This window comes from Gekko japonicus, unplaced genomic scaffold, assembly GCF_001447785.1.
Source record: "Gekko japonicus isolate JY-2015 unplaced genomic scaffold, Gekko_japonicus_V1.1 scaffold109, whole genome shotgun sequence".
Lineage (NCBI taxonomy): Eukaryota > Metazoa > Chordata > Lepidosauria > Squamata > Gekkonidae > Gekko > Gekko japonicus.
Window position 1 is genome coordinate 958454 of NW_015164185.1, and position 18410 is coordinate 976863.

Here is an 18410-nt window from a genome sequence, read left to right on the forward strand (position 1 = left end):
AAGATGGATTCCATGAACATAAGCTGAGCTGGGCAACCACTGACATACTTTCATGCCAAGTAGTTACTGAGCTGCTTTATGGCAAATGCTATTGAAATTTATGGATAGGGTCTCTGATTGACCTCAAACCTAGGGTTGCCATCCCCCCAATAGGGGTGGGTTTCCCCCCAATTTTGAGCCCTCTAATTTGCCCGCCAGCTGGCTGGCCAGCAGGGAAGCCCTGCCCCCGAAGAGCTCCACAGTTCCCAACATGCCCAATGCAATGATGTCACCTGGAGGTGATGTCATCGTGCTGGGCATGTCATGGGGGCATGTCATGGGGGCTCTAGTGTTCAGCAAAAAAACTCTATGGTGACCACTGAGTTTTTTACCAAATGCTAGAGTGTCCCCCTATGACATGTCTAGCACAATGATGTCACTTCTGGGTGATGTCATTGTGGCATGCACATTATGTGCACGTGCCTGCAGATCCCAGAAAGTAGCCAGGAGCCCCCCGCCACCAAAAGATAGGGACATGGCAACCCTACTCAGGCCTGGTAAGCCAATCAGAAACCTGAGAGGTGATGTAACTCTCTCTGTGTTGCTAACCATGTGATGTATAAGGTGATGGACCAAAGAGGGAAAGAAATGAAACTATACTGCAGTTAAGCATTGCCTCTTTCCCACAGGTGTAAGTCCCACAGTCAGTTGTTTGGAATGTGCTAATTGAAAGACCCGAGTAAAGTGGTACTCCCTAGCACCCACAGCTGCAAGTTATCTTGCTGGCTCTGTCTCTAACCATCTCTGGAAAGATTTCTGTTGGACTCTTGCAGCCTGAACCAAAGATTTTGTTACACAGAGCAAAAGCAAGGAACCATTTTTCCTTACAAATGGTTCCAGAGTATTGGAACCATTACAGAGAAGATTCTAAACATCTCCTTAATCTCCTACATAGTTGCTCGCTTTGGGAGAGAAAGAGAGACACTGAGAGAACCAGTCCCCTGAGTTCCATTTGTATGATACGAGTAGTAGCCAATGCAATTCTTGCAGAATTAATCCTTCCTCAAATATTCTTTAAGAATACCATGTGTGGGGTGAATTATAGCTTTTGCAAAAGCTTCTTGGATGGAGCAGATTGGTATGTCATGTATGGGACACACTGAAGCTGAGAGAAATCCATTCTAAAACCTCAAACATACCTACCAGTTCTGTGGGACTTGGCAGCAACATGACTACCTGTGGAGTCCTTTTTTTCAGTCTGAAATCTCAGGGACATTTCCATGCCCTTAGGAGGGATCATCAGGTCTAGTCATTTTTGCATAATACTGTGAAACGAAGTTATTATTTATTTATTTATTATTTATATTTATAGCCTGCCCATCCCCAGGGTGGGTTACATCAGGTTAATAATACGATAAATACAGTTAAAATTAAAAATAAAATAAAATAATAGATATTAAAAACAGTTATCACAGTTCAGCAAAGTCAACTGGCTGTGAGAGGTTGCCTAGCATATTGTTGGGCTTGGTAGGTGGGTGACAGTAACCTCAGGGAGGCCATACATGGACACTCACTGCCTCAGGCAAAAGCCTGGCAGAACAGCTCCGTCTTGCAGGCCTTGTGGAATTGAAGAAGATCCCACAGGGCCCTGATCTCAACAGGGAGCATGTTCCACCAGGCAGGGGCCAGGGCAGGAAAAGCCCTGGCCTTGGTCAAGGCAAGATGGATGTCCTTTGGACCAGGGACAACCAGGAGATGTTGGTCCATAGAGCATAACGCTCTTCAGGGTGTAAAAGAGAAGAGTCGGTTCCTCAGATATGTTGATCTCAGGCCATGTAAAGCTTTAAAGGTTATTACCAACATCTCGAAGCGAATCTGGAAGTCAACCAGCAACCAATGCAGCTGGCAAAGCACCTGCCAAATGTGAGCCCACATAGGTGTCGACGTCAGCAGGCACACCGCCGCATTTTGTACCAGCTGTAATTTCCAGGTCAGCCTCAAGGGTAAGCCTACGTAGAGCAAATTGCAGTAATCAAGCCTGGAAGTGACCATTGCATAGGTCACTGTAGCTAAGTCCTAGGGGGAGAGATAGGGTTTCAGTAACTTAATCTGCCTAAGATGGAAAAATGCAGATCTGGTGACTGCAGTAACTTGGGCGTCCATAGAAAGGGAGGCATCCAGTGTTACTCCCAGGCTCCTCACTTTCTGGGTCAGCACCAAAGGCACCCCTTCCAGCATGGAGAGTCTGATACCTGCATCCATTCCCCCCCCCCAAACCCAGGTGCAGGACCTCAATCTTTGATGGATTTAACTTCAACTGGCTCTGCCATAACCATCCAGCCACAGCATCCAAAGCCTCAACCGGAATGTCAGGGGTGGAAGATGGATGGCTGTCCATTAACAGTTAGAGCTGGGTGTCATCAGTATATTTGATGACAACCCAGCCCATAACTCCTGACTAACTAGTCAAGGAGGCGCATATAGATGTTGAATAATATTGGGAAGAGGATCAGACCTTGCGGTACTCCACATTCAAATGGGTATTGCAGGGAGACCCTCTCACCAAGCGCCACCCTCTGTCCCTGACCATGGAGAAAGGAGGCGGTGGGCCAACAGATCATAGTTGACTGTGTTAAACATTGCCATTAGATCTAATAGCAACAGCAACACTGACCCACCCTGGTTCAGCTGCCTACGGAGGTAATCTGTAAGGGTGACCACAGCTGTCTCCATCCCATGGACACGGCAGAAGCTGGACTGGATCAAGGATGGAAGTGTTCTCCAGGAAAATTTGGAGTTGTTCATCCACCGCTCTCTCAAGCAGGTAGCAGAGGGGAAAGCTCCAATACTCTCAAACCACTGGTACAAGAGGAAATGTCACTCTGCATAGAGTTGCTCCATATTTCATGGTCTTATGCTGTAATGTAAGCTTAGGCTTGATAAAGTAAACACTATGTATATTTCAGTTCTCCTCCAAATGTCTATCTTGCTTAAAGGGGGGGGGGACCTTCCCACCTTCCAGCTAGATGCAATTGACCTAAGACACTGTGCTTGACTCTACAGAATAAATTCAATGAATCAACAAAAAGGTCCAAGTAACAAATAATGTGATGGACCACATGAACCTGCTCCATGAACAGTTGTGTTCTCCTTTGGCACAAGGCACCTTTGCCTGATACAGGAGGCTCTTGTGTCAGAGGAAGGTAACTTGCACTGAAGGAAAGTGCCATCATTAGCAAAACACTTCTGTGGGATCCAACCCAAGGATCGATTGTAGCTGCCTTGAATGACTTGTTAGTAGCCTTATAATTCACCCAGCTGAGGTTAATTTTGATAAATACCAAGAAAAAATTGTAGCTTTATACAGCATGATTTATTATTATTAATTATCTTTTATTTCCTCGATTTAAGAAAAAAACCTTTTATAACTGGCAGATCCTTTGGGATGTTCTTCCTCTTAAGATGTGTATAACTTAACAACAGTTAACAAAACTCTATAATCTCTTTTTTTTAAAAAAAATCATAGACATGATCTTCATATCTTTGCACTCAGGATCAATGGACTATTAAGAAATATCATTTGTTATATAAAAAGCCGTTGACAGCATGGGACCTACTGAGCAGAAGATCTCTCTTTATAATTCACCCAGCTGAGGTTAATTTTGATAAATACCTGCTCTCAGTTCCCCAAACTTGTTCTATGTCCCCCTTTGTGCTTCAGGCTGTTCCTTGGCTTTTTTGATTGCTGCCCCAAAGTCAGACTGGAAGTTTCCCCATGCAGTACAAGAAGGATCATAATTCCATTCTTCCTGCATGTACACAATGTCCATAATATAAACGAGAGCCATAATTTTAACAAGGGAAGATGAGAGCATCGCATCTTCACTTGGGCATCCACTCATTAAACAAAGCCTTGTTTTGCAAAGATCACATGTCATGTAACTGGGCAATTTTTCACAGCAAATTATCCAGAAGCAAAATATGTCTCATTAATTCCTTGTAAGTTCCTTACTAAGGTTTGTTTTTCTATCAAAAAAAGTAATTTGCTTCTAGCTGTATTTCTACTTACCCCTTCACTTGCCAATGGTACAGTAAAGTGAGGTGACTTACAGTGCTCTTAACAAAGCTTTCATTGCCTAGTGCAAATGTGAGCTTCTGATTACAATATAAGATAAAGAATCTTGATGCTTTAGTTTTGTGCATTTATCATACTCGGCTTTTCCTCCATTTTAATGTCCTTGGAGAGACAAGTAACATCACAATATATTTAATTGTAATTAAGTGCTACCAAGTTACAATCAGCTCATGGTGATCCTATGAAGTTCGCATCTCATAAGGTTTACAAGGCAAGAGATTGGCAGAGGTGGATTGCCATTGCCTTTCTCTGGCTGAGGACAGACTGGCAGTATGAAGCACGAGGGAGGTGGGGCAAAAAGACCCGGACCAAGTTGTGCCGGGGATTCCCAGTCGCACTGCACCTACGGATGTGGGAGCATACTGGGGAGGAAGCGCAAGGGAGTGTTCGCACTGTTGACCTGCCCCTGGCGGAGGCATGGCTGTAAGTGGCTTGTTTTTTTCACTCTGGTGATATGTGTCTATGCTCATAGGAGCATCGGCACAGCAATGCGGCTTGTTTGTGGCTTTTAGCGTGCACACTTCCGGGAAGTGGGATCAATGCACTCTCCAGGGTTTGCTACCACTTTCACCTGGTACTTTTTAAACATGGTAGGGAATCGTCATAGGATGGGTTGAGTACAGCTGGGGAATGCCTGACAGCTGTGGCTGTGTGAACTGGCTCCTTTAATCCATTTGTGAAACATCCCTATATCAGGCCAAACTTCCAGTCTGAACTCAGCTTCTGAGTAGCAACTCTAGTCTTCTTTGGTGGTCTCCTATCCAAATACTGACCCTGCTTAGCTTTCAAGCTTTAACAAGCTCCAGCTAGTTTGGGCTATTTAGGCTTCCTGGTGCCCAATCATCCACTTTTTCATGATATCTGTGTCAAATCCTTTTCCTTTAGCCAAATAGAGAGTCTGTCACTGTGTACTGCAGTTGGTTTCTTACCAAGGGTTTCTTAGGTGGGCAGGAAATACCTCTTCCCTTTAAAGGTCGATGCCAATGTTCCTCCCACTAAGTAAATATATTATACACAGTGCTTAACACTCAAAACCAGGTAATACACCCTAAAAGGAAAGAGAAGCCCCTCTATGATGCATAAACCCTAGGGAGTTGTGGCAGCTAGCATTTACTTCTGTCCTACAGACTAGCAGCTATAATACCTCATTCTGCTCTTTTATTACACATATCTTTATATGCTGCAGAAGTAATCCCTTTAATATATACTTGTAGTGTTTTGACATGTATAAGGTGGCCTTGTATATTTGTTTATGGGGAGAATTTGGAGTTACTGATTTCTGATCCTTCCAACTTCTGGAGCCTCACATTGTCATACTAAACAGATTAAGCAATTGTATCTAACCATCTATAAAACATTTCCCATCTATTATAAAATATTTTTGTGTCTTTATTCTGTAATAATGAAGTCAGTTTTTCTATCTCAACCACTTCCTGTACTTTAGAAATTAATTCTTTTTTTTTCAGTATTCCCCCATGTTTCCATTTCTTGGCAAATAAGATACGTGCTGCTGTATTTATATATTCCATAATGTATTTTTCTTCTTTTTTGTATTTCTCTGGTATTACATTTAACAAAAAGAACTCTGGTTGGTATGGTACCTCTATTTTAAGTATGTCACTCAACATCTTATGTCCCTTATGCCAAAATCGTTGGGCCAAGGTACATCTCCACCACATATGATAGAAGGTACCTACATTGTTTTTACACTTCCAGCAATTCTTAGACATATTTGGGTAACACTTCGCTAATTTATCAGGTGACCAGTGCCACCTATGAAGCATTTTAAACACATTTTCCTTATATGGAATAGATCTTAAATATTTTGCAGCTGTCCACGTTTTTGACCAATTTTCTATAACGTAACCAAAATCTTGCATCCAGGAAATCATGGTACTTTTGACTTCCTCATCTAACTCGTAGTTTATCAAAAACAACTTGTACATGTTTTGTATTAATTTATCATTTGTGGATAGCCATAACTTATCCAGATCATTCTTTTCATGATAGAATCCTTTCTTTTTGTCTTTATCATAGCTTGTTTTCAATTGCATATTTTGCCACCAAGTTAGGTTAATGCCTTGTTTTTCTAGCGTTTCTCGTTATATATACTTGTAGTGTTTTGACATGTGTAAGGTGGCCTTGTATATTTGTTTATGGAGAGAATTTGGAGTTACTGATTTCTGATCCTTCTTTTTGGTTACAAAGGCTGAGGTACAAATGCCTGCCTGCAGAGAAAAATCTATACAATCAGTCATTTTGTACACAAACATTAGAATCAGGGTGGTGAGCCAGGACTCCGTCCCTGTAAGGATATGTTGTTTGCAGTGTCAGAATCCATCCTACAACTGTTGACATAGTGCTAAGAACAGAGAATATCTCCCTTGGAGCTTGAAAGGAAAGACAGATTGACTGGATTGGAGGGGGAGTTGTATGGCAATTTGTACAGGTTTCATGTTGATAGTATGTTTTTACTTTGGAATGACATGTTTAATCTTGTCTTTGAAGTATTTTTGTATCTTTATAATATAAAATCAGGAATATACGAGTGTGTGCTGGATACAAGGTTTATGATTTCAGGTACATGTAACTCTCAAGCCTGGGATTGGTTCTCAGTACAGGGCTCAAAGTCATGTGACAGCAGAAATATGAGTGTCTCTTAGCATGTGCAGGGGCGTTACTAAATAGCATGTGGAAGGGACTTATGGACAAGCAACATACACAGCCAAGACTAGCTATCTATATTTAAAAACAACATATAACTAAGATAATGTGTTAAAAGAACATGACTCCTTTTCTCTCCAGATATATTTATTTTTTAAACTTTTTTAATTCTACCTTTCCACCAAAGCAGAAAACAATCAGAAGCAAACAGTTAAAATATATTAAAACCCATTAAAAACAACAGATACATACATTAATGTATTTTAAAATTTGGTAAGTCCAAAATGCCTTAATGCATTCCTTGTGCTGTTCATAGTAGATGTATGTAATTGTTGACTGCTAAGGGGAGTAGTGAACAGATCTAAACTTTTAAATGTGTGTGTCACTATACAGAGCCTGTGATCTTCCAATATGTACAAAATGCCTATATGAATATCAGGGGAATTTTGAACACACAAGTAGAGTAAGGTGGCAGTCACAAACGCGAGATAACACAGGGGGGGGGGAAGCAAGGCTATTTACTCCAGAGGAATTTGACCAGCAGTTGTGCGATCACACAGTCCTTTGAAGCTGCAGGGGCAGCCTGCCACTGCGTGATCAGATGCAACCGTGGGTGAGTCAGGGGGTTTGCTCTTTGTTCCCAATGCGCTTAAATGGGGGGATCGATGAATCGCATCTCAGCACTGAGGGCTCCCTATGGAGTATGCGATGATGCACATACTGAGAAGGGGGGGAACAACGGCACCGAGTCAAGATGGCCTGATCAGACCATCCCAATGCCATGACAGCGTGCTGGAGCAATCAGACAGGGGAAAGTCCGTCCATGGCCCGTAGCAACCCATTTGCTACTGGACTTTCCCTGGTTTCTTTTTACTCCGCTTCTGTGGTGGAGGGAAATGAGTTGCCAACAGGTGCAGGGCACTTCCCAGATGTTCGTGTCTGATTGTGCCTTATAAATCCACCTGGCATTCATGCTTATGGCGTGGCTAATTGTGCATGTGATCGCGCCCTAAGATATTGAACATGACACCTGTCATGTGGGGCCAATATGACAGTTGTGTCCTGAGACTGCTGCTTTTGCGGACTTTAGTCCACTGTCCATGCAATTTTGAAATAAAATAAATCTTGATGACAATATGTTTATGTTTGAATAATCTGGTTTATCTTGGAATAATCTGGCAGGGGACAAGATGACTTCAAGAAATATATGATTTTATGCAAGTTATGAGGCTCACAACAACACTTCAAACTAAAGCAGAACTCCTGATTCAGCAAATATCTGGTTTTGGCCCGGAGCAATAAAAAAAAAAAGGCTCTGACAACACAAAATGAATCCCAAAATATTTCTTGTTTTATCCAGTAGCCATGTATGCCCCCTATGTAGAAAAAAATATCTGTAATAGGGACCACCCAAAGTAGGGCAAAGTTTTCTATATCTCCAAGGAAACCCTAGATTTACATACAAATCTGAAAATTTAAAAGGGGAGGGGGGTTAAAATAATCCCAAACCATACAAGTGATCTCTGTGCTAGGGTAGACATTGCAAGTATTTTTGTTAAAAAAAAACCTTCAAAAATGGTGATCAAGATTGTGCAAGACAACCTTACAAAATTTTGGATGCCATTTTGGGTCACCTGGGCAACTCCAGACACCATTGCTGAAGCCCCATGCCTTGCTTATAATCTTTAAAATTTGTGAAGGCCCTTAAAATAATTAGGTGAAGAAACCTTGGTTTACCTGGTGTTTTGGTAAAAATAAACAACCCCACTTCAAATTAGAAAAGTCAAATGAGGCTATATCAGTGATATGATCTGGGATCACATAGGTGACCCAAAATGGAGGTTCTGATATCATGATGTAATCTCATGCGTTTATAATCAGTATTGAGGGTCCTGGGGAGGAGGTGGAACTGTTGTGTGGTCTCCCCCCACCCCACAGGAGTGATGGAATGTTGGAGATAGGAGATGGAAGGAACTGCCATGGGGAGGGAAGTAGATACGGGAAGTCAGAGCAGCAGTCAAGAGGTCAGTTAAGTGAAACCAGAGCCAGAAGGAGGGAAAGAAGCAAAAGAGAAAGGGAAAATTGAAATCAGTGAGGGGAGGAGAATGGGGAACAAGCAAAAAAGGGCCAGAGCGAGATCAAGAGTAGACGTGCAGAGATCATGTAGAGGGGGGCAGCAAAGAGGGATGTTAATTCCCCTCTGCTACAAACCTTAATAGTACTTTAAGTGTACATAATGCAGAATGTTAGTAGATGTGAATGTGTGTGTTTAATCTCTGTTATCCAAAGCAGGTACTTGTAACCATTTATGTTAATTGAATAAAAAGACAACAATGTGTTGTCTGTTGACATTTTGTTATTAATCTGATAAGCAGCAACTTTTTAAAAAATACAGAGGTAACCGTTTTAGATAACCTGGAAGAGCCTGATCTTTTGTGGATGCGAATGAGCACAAACTGGGAACATGAGTTTCAGTTCATGGTTCATGGCATGCCCGGTTCACAAACCATGAGCTGTCACATACTTTTAGATGCTAAATGAACTGGTTTCATTTGGAAGGTACATGATGTGGTAGAGGACCCCCAGTGATCTAGATGCACCAAACTTGCAGGAGATCTTTGGCTGACTTTCCTTTACCTGCCCTCCAAATTTGGTGGTGATTGGATTTACGAGGTCCAAGATACAATTTTCCTCACAAGGTGCCCCCAGAAAATGCTTTCTAGGGAAATGATAGGTGCAGGTTCAGGAGTGTACAGAACAGATCCTATGCAAACTAGAGACACCAAACTTGTAGAGAATCTCCAGCTGACCATCCTCTACCAGCTCTCCAAGTTTGATTAGGATTGCATTTATGGGGTTTGAGTTGTGCTCCCCCCCAAAGAAGGTGCCCCCATCCTCCATTGTTTCCAATGGAGGGGGGTAAACAGCAAAAAAAAAGCAAGGCCAATAGAAGCCCAGCAGAACAGAATCAAAGTCCCGGGGGATTCCTGCAGTAGAAACTAAAGTGGTGGGAATTTTTTGCAAGCCCAGCAAAACCAGTACCACTGTGATAATGCAAACCCAAAAGGACTAAGGTCAAGCCAGGAAAGTGCTTTTGGAGACATTCCAGGTGCAGTTCAAAAGTTCTATAGAATGGACCTCCTGCAAGCTACACACACCAAACGCACAGCGAACTTCACTCTGCCACCTACTCCTCTACAATGTCTCCAAGTTAGGGGCAGATTACATTTCTGGGGACTCAGTTATGGACCCCCATAAAAGGCCTCCCACATTTATACCCTCCCACCCCTCCTGAGTGTGAACACCTCTGTGTGCCATGAGGGTGAACGTGGGTGTGAAGGGTGGTCATGAGGAGGGGAATAAGTCCTCCACCCCCTGTGTACCACAGAGCCCCATCCCTGGGCACCTAACCAGCCCACTGGGGCACAACCCTAGCTGGGCATCACCAGGGGTCTCATTTGGAACGTCCATCCTAGGGCTCTCCACAGAGGAAAAAGAGTGCTTCCCTGAGACACCAGCTGTTGCTAACATGCTTTGGAAAGGACGACTCTGACAACAGTGATTCAGACACCTCAAGTACACCTTTCCATAGCCCCTCCCAGCCCAGTGCCAGAAAGCAGCTGTGCCTCCCACCTTCTCCAATCCTGGGGCCACAGTTTGGAAACATTTCCACATCCTCCCCAGAGACCCCTGTGTCGCAGAGTGCTAGGTGTGCCACACCCATGTCAGGAAGTGTGCAGCCCCCACACTTGTCCTCCTCCATCCTCCATCAGTAACTGCAAAGGATGCACCTCAATATGTTGCCAATGGAGGAAAGTGTGATGGCCAGTGGAAGGAAGAAGAGTCCACTCCCTTTCAGCAGGGAGGAGGGGGAGCAGAAGTCCCCTCCAAGAAAAGCTCCCTGCACTCAGACTGCCATGGGAGGGTCATCAAGGTGGGCCACCCTCCAAGAGGTCAAAAGGGCTACATGAGGGCCCAGGAACCAGTCACTTGCCTTTGGTGTAGTGGTTTGGTGCACGGTTTGGTGGTTTGGTGCACGGAGCCAGTTTAGTGTAGTAGTTAAGTGCACTGACTCTAATCTGGGAGAACCAAGTTTGATTCCCCACTCCTCCGCTTGCACCTGGCTGGATGACCTTGGACAAGCCATAGCTCTGATAAGAGCTGTTCTTGAAAAAAAGTGGTTTCTGTCAAGAGCTCTCTCAGCCCCACTTACCTCACAGGGTGTCTGCTGTGGGGAGGGGAAGGGAAAGGAGTTTGTAAGCCGCTCTGAGACACCTTTGGGTAGTGAAGGGCGGGGTATAAATCCAATCTCCTCCTCCTCCTCCTCCTCCTCCTCCTCCTTCTTCTTGTCAGCGAGATGATTGCTGTGGATGGCCAACCCTTCTACCTCATGGAGGACATAGCCTTTTGCCAGATGCAATGGTGATGGTCAAGGCTCAGGTCTCCAGAGCTGACAAGACAGAACCATGCACTTCATGGCAGACCTCTGGAGCAGCCAGCAGGACTGTCAGGGCATGGCCCAGGCCCCAGGAGAGGACAGTCCTGCCACTGGGCTACAAGTGGTCCTGCAGACCACATGGTGCACAATAATGCCACTGTGATACAGAGTATCCTGAGAGAGTGGGTGGGTGGTGGCAACATCATTTGTGGCTACATGGTCATGGATGTCAGTGCCAACATGTTGGCAGAGGTGAAGCATGTGTGCCTCAAGGGCATTGTCTGGTAGTGAAGCTGGTAGTGAAGGATGCTCTGGGGCTGGGCAGCACTCTCAAGCCCAGCTGGGATGCTGCCCCCCCTTGAGATACGGTCCTTGCTTGAGACCTGCCAGCTCCTGTGCATCAAGTCTGACCATTTGCTGCATGAGAGGCAGTGGAAGGGTGATGAGGAGCTCCCCCTATGCCATTATTGTATGTTTGGTGGAGTAGAAGAGCACTGCACAGGATATTCTCTCCTCCATGCTTATAATGCACAGGGAAGAGGAGTTCAGCATCAGCTCCAAAGTCTGGCTAACCCTCTACCAAATGGTGTATGTCCTCAAGACCTTCCAGGATACCCCCAATGTAATCTGTGCCCATACAGCCACCCTGGGGAAAGTCATCCCCCTGATTCGAAGGCTGAACCAGGCACTGGTCTCTGCACTGGAGCTGGAGACTGCTATTCCCCCATTGATCAAAACCTTGGCAGAGAGGTTGCAGGTGGGCATCACCACCAGGTTGCAAGAAAGGGGAGTACCGGCTGGCCTGTATCTGTGACTTCTGGACTAAGAGCAATATTGCTGTTATGAATGCAAAGCTCTTACAATGGAAACATGAGCTTTGCAAAGATGTGTGGAGGCTACAACCCAACAAACCTGGCCAGAGGCAACCTCAGGTGGAAGAGGTTGGGGAGGAAGAGCTGCATCCCAGCATCTCTGCCTCAAAGAGTCCAACCAGGGAGAAGCCCCACAATTGGTTGTCAGTGGTGAACTGGGAGGTTAGCAGTGGCGGGGATGCCAGGCATGCAATGGCAGAGGATTCTGCAGAGGTGATGGTAAGGGAGTACCTCACCATGTCCCCCTGAGCCTGCCAACGCTGATCCCCTGGAGTACTGGTCACACAAGGTTGTCATCTGGCCCATCCTCTGTTGCATGGCTATGAGCCCTGAATCCACCCAACACCGCCAAACCCAGCAAGGGAGAGGAGTTCACGATCAGGATGGTATAAAATGTACATCCTTCACTGAGGCACCCAGTAGCTAAGCCTTGCCACTCACAATGAGCAGAGAGATGGGGTGACTCAGAGCCCTGAGTCCACCTAACACCCAAACCCCAGTGAAGGAGAGGAGTTCACAATCAGTATGGTATAAAATGTGGGTCGTCAACCAAGGCACCCAGTAGATAAGTCCCACTGCCCAATGTGAGCAGAGAGACAGGGTGGCTCAAAGCCCTGAGTCCACTTAACACCCAAACCCCAGCAGGGGAGATGTCCACAATCGGGAATAAATGAATGTGCTCTGCTTTTAACAAGTTCCCTGTCTCTCTCAGTAACTGCCAACAGCCAACAGAGGAGAGGCTGCAAAGCTGAGCGTATATATAGCTTTCTGATCCTATAGAGCAGAATTGAACCTCTGTTATTGGCAGCCAGCAGTGCCTGTTAAGCTTTGGAGGGCTCCTATTGGTGTTTCCAAGGCTGGAAAATTCTGCCCTCCCCCTTGCTTTGATGTTTTGTAAATGTTTTAATTGTCCAGAGACTGCCTGTCTAGAAATGTATCCTTTCACGAACCGCCATAAATTGCCATAAACTGCATGAAAGTTCATGGGATGTTCATGCCAATAATCACCCTTCCACGAGCATTAGTTTGCGAACCATGAACCACCCAAAATTCATCATGAACTTTATTTTATAAGCTAGTTCACACCCATCCCTACTTGTGCAATCTCTCAGCCAAAGATAGCAAGCTCTGTTCCAAGCTGACATACTTTAGGTTGCTTGGTGACAATTATTATGTCATATACAAAATAATGCTCTCATCTTTTAAAGAAACACAGAGAATCCTCCAGTTTCTTTCACAAGCCACAACTGAGAAGGGAATGCAACTTCTTTTACCTCACCCCTTTCTTTACCCAGTCCCATTTATTTATTTTATTTTTGTACAACTACCGTAATAAAACCAAAATTACAAACACCAAATGTTTAAAAGCTCAAACTTCTGAGGAACTTAGGCCAGAGAAAGTATTAGCCAAAAGAAAGTTGGAAAGGTTTTTAATTTCCTTCCTAAAACAATTAACCAAAGAATTTGGTGCACATCTCTGGGAAATCTTGGTGGGGTGGTGGTGGTATGGAAGCAAGTGCTGCACAAGAGTCATAGATTAAGTGTTGTTGTGTAGCCACTTTATTATTCAGTTTTCTATAGACCCGTCCAAATGGGTTTCAAAATAAACACTTCCTCATGAGTCTCATATATAACCAGTTATTTGAATTATTTCAATAAAGGTTTGGTTAATTAACCAATTATAATGAATATTAGAGTAGATTTACATAGGTGTTATTTTTATAATAGTGAATAATGCCTTTGAACTAAATAGCAGGTTAGATCCTGCCACTGGATTCTGTTGATGGAAGAGGAAGGAGTGGGCCCTTTGGATCACTAAAAGACTATGAATGGGATTGTGGGATCCACATGGACAAAACCCAAGTGGGGCAGGGACTGCATGAAAAAGGAACTGGCTAAGATACAGCAGACTAGTCAGATCCAACCAATATGTGCCAAATTTAGATGATAAAGCCATTAAAGCCCCAGTAATTTCCCTTATGCTTGGGGTGTTGGTGCTGACACTATGATGAATTGTATTTGAGATACAAGCCAAATTATTTGGGGAGCTGTGTGTGAAGTGGCTTCCAGTTTATAGTGCAGCACTCAACCACTTGATTTTTGATAGGTAAACAGCAAAAAGCCAAATTCTACCTTAGACATATGTTGGTTTATTATGTGATAAGTTTTCATCATATAAAATGACCTAATATATGCATGGACTGATTTTCTTACAGCTAACAACTGAGATAACTATATGGACCAGAAGTGAAAAAGTAGACTGAGAAAGAGGAAAGAAGAATGCTGGGAGGATTAACCATGTTTACCAAGCTAAACAAGTTTACAAAGTAGTTTGGAGATCAGTTGTAATTCTGGGCTCTAAGTATGCAGGCTCCTTTGCAAAGATATCCAGCAGGCCAAGATGAGGCAAGTATCCTGGAGGAGAGCCTGATCTTCCCTGATCAGTAGATCAAATGTGTTCATAGGACATGCAAAACCTCATTACACAACTCTCCTTTTCCGTCTGTCCTGAATGTACTGAAGGACAGGAATTCAGCCTTGGGTATATGAGTAGACATGAAATACTTCAACAAGAATAAAATATCAAACTATGAATAAACTTGCTGGCATAGGTCACTTTAAGACAGAACAATAATGAAAAGTTTAGACCTTATATTTTAAGGCATAATCATATTGACCAACTTTAGGGGCAACAGTGTGAACAAATATAGGATCCTGTACCAGGCAAGATGGAACAGACCTACCAATCTCGGCTATATTTGTCAGACAGCTGAATTATTGGTGGGGAGTGGGTGGCAATAGTGTGCAATTGCAGTAGGGTTACCTGCTGGGGGCGGAAGATCTCTCATGTCCAGCTTCTGTAATCAGCTGCCACTCAGCTGGGCAGCAGGAGGAAATGCCCAGATGAAATTGGGAATCATGACCATCACCCTTGGCATGATGCTTTAGCTTTTGGTGCAGCTTGGAAATGACATCATCAGTCTGGGTGATGCTCTAGCATTCGTCCAAATCTCTTTGGTTAAACCATAGAACTTTGGGCAAATGTTAGAGTGTCACCCCCAGCATAATCAGGTCACTTCTAGGTTCCACCAAAGGTGCTAACATTTTACCGAGGACACTAATCCTTCCCTAAAGCAGAAGTTCCAACCTACTCCAACTCCTGCTGTTTGCTAGGCTATACCTGGCGATCCTAAATTGCAGGGACAATTTTGTCTCCAGGTCTACTGAAATATCTCTGCTGATGTTCCACTACTGGAAAGGTGTCTGAGCTCCATTGCACTGGTTTCAAGATCTTCCACTACTGGAAAGGTGTCTGAGCTCCAGCAGGTCATGCCATTGCACTGGTATCAATATTTGAGGCCAAAGTCCTATGCTCACCTACTTGGAAATAAGTCCTAGTGAATGCAGTAGGGATCTTCTAAATAAACTTGTATTGAAGTGGGCTGCAAATCTAATTTGTTTATACAAGCAGCAAAGCCTCAGTTCACAGGAGTAGACCATTGCTTTTAACCAGATGCAATTTTTATTAATTATCCAACCATCTTGCCATTAATATTTATGTTCCGCAAGTATTCAGTGATCTTGTAGCTATCACTACCTCCCACGAGTTTTGCATTGAAAGCCAGCTCATGTTTGTTTGTCTTCCCAATCCTAATATATTTTTCCTTACAAGTATCTCCCTCTGCTAGAATATCTTTTAAAAAAACATCATGAAAAACAATGCCAGTTCCCATATTTCTTTTCCAAGTAAAATAATCGTTGCATCAAGCTACTGAGTACAATGTAGTTTCCATGCAAGGATCATTGTGACTCTTAAGTGGGCATAACAACTGCCGCATCGTTCAATGAAGCAGCCTATGCCCAAGCTAAAATGTCTCCCTTCTGCCTCTTGTCTCTTGTTCTCCCAGACTACGTATTCCAACAGGTTCTGTTGCTCATAGCCTCTACTACCCACAATAATTTTCACCAACTGCTGTTCAATATCTTCCTTATGAAGTCATCAAGTGTGAGTTCAGGGGCATTTTGTTTGAATAAGGTTTTCAAGCCAACCTCTGTGACAGGAGGCCTCCCTTTGGCATCCTTTGTAGTCTGTTGCCTCTTTGAGCTTCAGGGGAAGAATTTTTAATGGAATAAAGTCATGTCACAGGAATGATTTTATGTTGCTCTAGAAAATCATAGAGTTTTCAGTGATTCCTAGATGAACTTGATATCGCTTACATTTTTTCCTGGTTATGTCATGGTATACACAAAGTCACATGCCCCCCCCTACCTCCAGCTGGTTGCTGCAGCCTGGCAGCTCTAAGTTTGAGTCTCCAAAATGTTGGTTATTCAGTCATAAGAATCCACATGTGATTTAAAGTGTTGGTTTTCCTTGCTTTTAGTTTGGTGGCCACGAAGGAAACAGACAGTGCAAGATCTCGTAGCATGCCAATGTCCCCATCAGATTTCCTGGATAAATTAATGGGAAGGATGTCGGGCTATGATGCAAGGATCAGACCAAACTTCAAAGGTAACTTCTTCTCCCACATTTTGATCTGACTATAACATTTTCACATGTACAAAGAGCAACATAAAGTCAAAATATTTTGCAGGCAAGAAACTACATTTTGTGAATATGTTGGAGACTTTGATGTTTCACACTTCTGCAAAAACCTGTTCTGTTTGCTGAAGCTTTTAGAAAAGTTGTCATGCCATCGCTTAATTAGAGTGGTGCATTCTTGTAACATTTTTGAGTGATGGGAGCACACTAGATGCTAAATGACTACAAGTGAAGCTTAAAATGTTCACAGTGGGGGCTTATTTGAAAAACTGGTACTCTCATGTTTGCAACTGTGATGTTTGCGAACCAAAAAAAAAATGAATACTACAGAATGTTGTGTCTATCTCCTGTGCAAAGCAGGTTGGTAATGTTCCCACGACAAAGGACAACAGCATTACAGAAATCAAGATCAAACAGACTTTCCCCAATGTTTTCTTTTCCTGCTCTCATAAGTTCATTCAGCCAGTTTCTGGCAGTGCAATCCTATACAAAGTTACTCCAGTCTAAGCCAATTCACAGTAAACTTCTTAAAGTCAACCAAGAGTCTTTGTCGCATTTTGAACAGCTAGGACTTTGTGGCACCACTTTGGGCTGTAGTTCAGAGGTAACCTAAGCCATGGTTTGGAACAGTACGAATATAAACTCAGGCTTGCTCCCATAATCCCTCCTTGTCCCTCTCTCTTCTCCCTCGTACACCACATACTAATTAGTTATTTCTGGGTTGGGAGCAAACACAATTTGTTCTTATATCTAAACCAGCACATGTGGTTTGCATTTGCCCTGGAAATCAGGATTCCACATCACATTTTGGTCTCGTTTGGAATTCTGGTTTACAGAAAAGTGAAGACTGACTTCCAGAGACCTTTAGATCCAAATCCAAAACTAATTACTGGACAGCACAACCAAAGCTGTTAGGTGCAAGGAGCTACGGGCTCAATAGTACTGCAATTAAAAAAACACTTTATTTTAGAAGAAATTAAAAATCACAAGGCATATGAGCACAAAAGGAACACAGTTTTAACTGAATAAAAATATTATTTGGTGACTATTTTTCTACATTGATTCCCAATGATGAAATACCAGACAGTATTCCCAGAACATATATTGTTCCAAGGGTCCTTTGGTTTCGTTGTTACTGGTAATCGAGGCTTTGGTGATCCAAGTAAATATGTAATCCATGAAGGCATCAGGAAGAAGTCTTACGAGAAAGGGGGGCAATGTTCAAGAATTCAAAAGTGTGTAAATAACAGGGTACAATCCAGATGCTAAGCAGCCATATATTTATCTATTTACCTATTTATACCCTACTTTTTTCTCCAATGGAGACCCAAAGTGCTTACAGCTGCCATCTATATATCTAACAGCGAAGTGGCCCCGTCTGCGTAGATATCTATATCCGCACTTCGGGGGCACTTGGGGGGCAGGGAGAGGTTTGTGCACACATGGGGCAGTCCCCACGTGTGCACAAAAATCCTAAATGGTGGGAAAAAATCAGGGGGATGTTTAAATCCCCCCGAAACTCACAGAGCGTCCCCTGCGCATGCGCAGGGGACGCTCTGAGACCGCAGCAGACGCCGCTGCCACTGGGAAGGTAAGTGGTGCCGCTGCCACTGGGAAGGTAAGCGGCCGCTGCCACTGGGAAGGAAAGGGGCTGCCACTGGGAAGGTAAGCGGGGAGGAGAAAAAGGAGCCGGGGCGGGGGGAAAGGAGAGCAAACCGCGAGGGCCGAGCAGCCCACGATGCGCCGAGGAGGAAAGGGCGGGCGGGCGGAGAGCCAGGCGAT

At 43.8% G+C, this 18410-nt stretch overlaps 1 protein-coding gene across 1 annotated transcript in view; it reads left to right on the top strand.

Annotated features, from left to right (window-relative positions):
- Positions 1 to 18410, top strand: part of GLRA3 (glycine receptor alpha 3) — a 111645-nt gene that overhangs the window by 14389 nt on the left and 78846 nt on the right. Inside the window, exon 2 of the mRNA XM_015408142.1 lies at positions 16471 to 16598. Within this exon, the coding sequence (XP_015263628.1) occupies positions 16471 to 16598 (128 nt within the window). The remainder of the gene's footprint in view (positions 1 to 16470; positions 16599 to 18410) is intronic.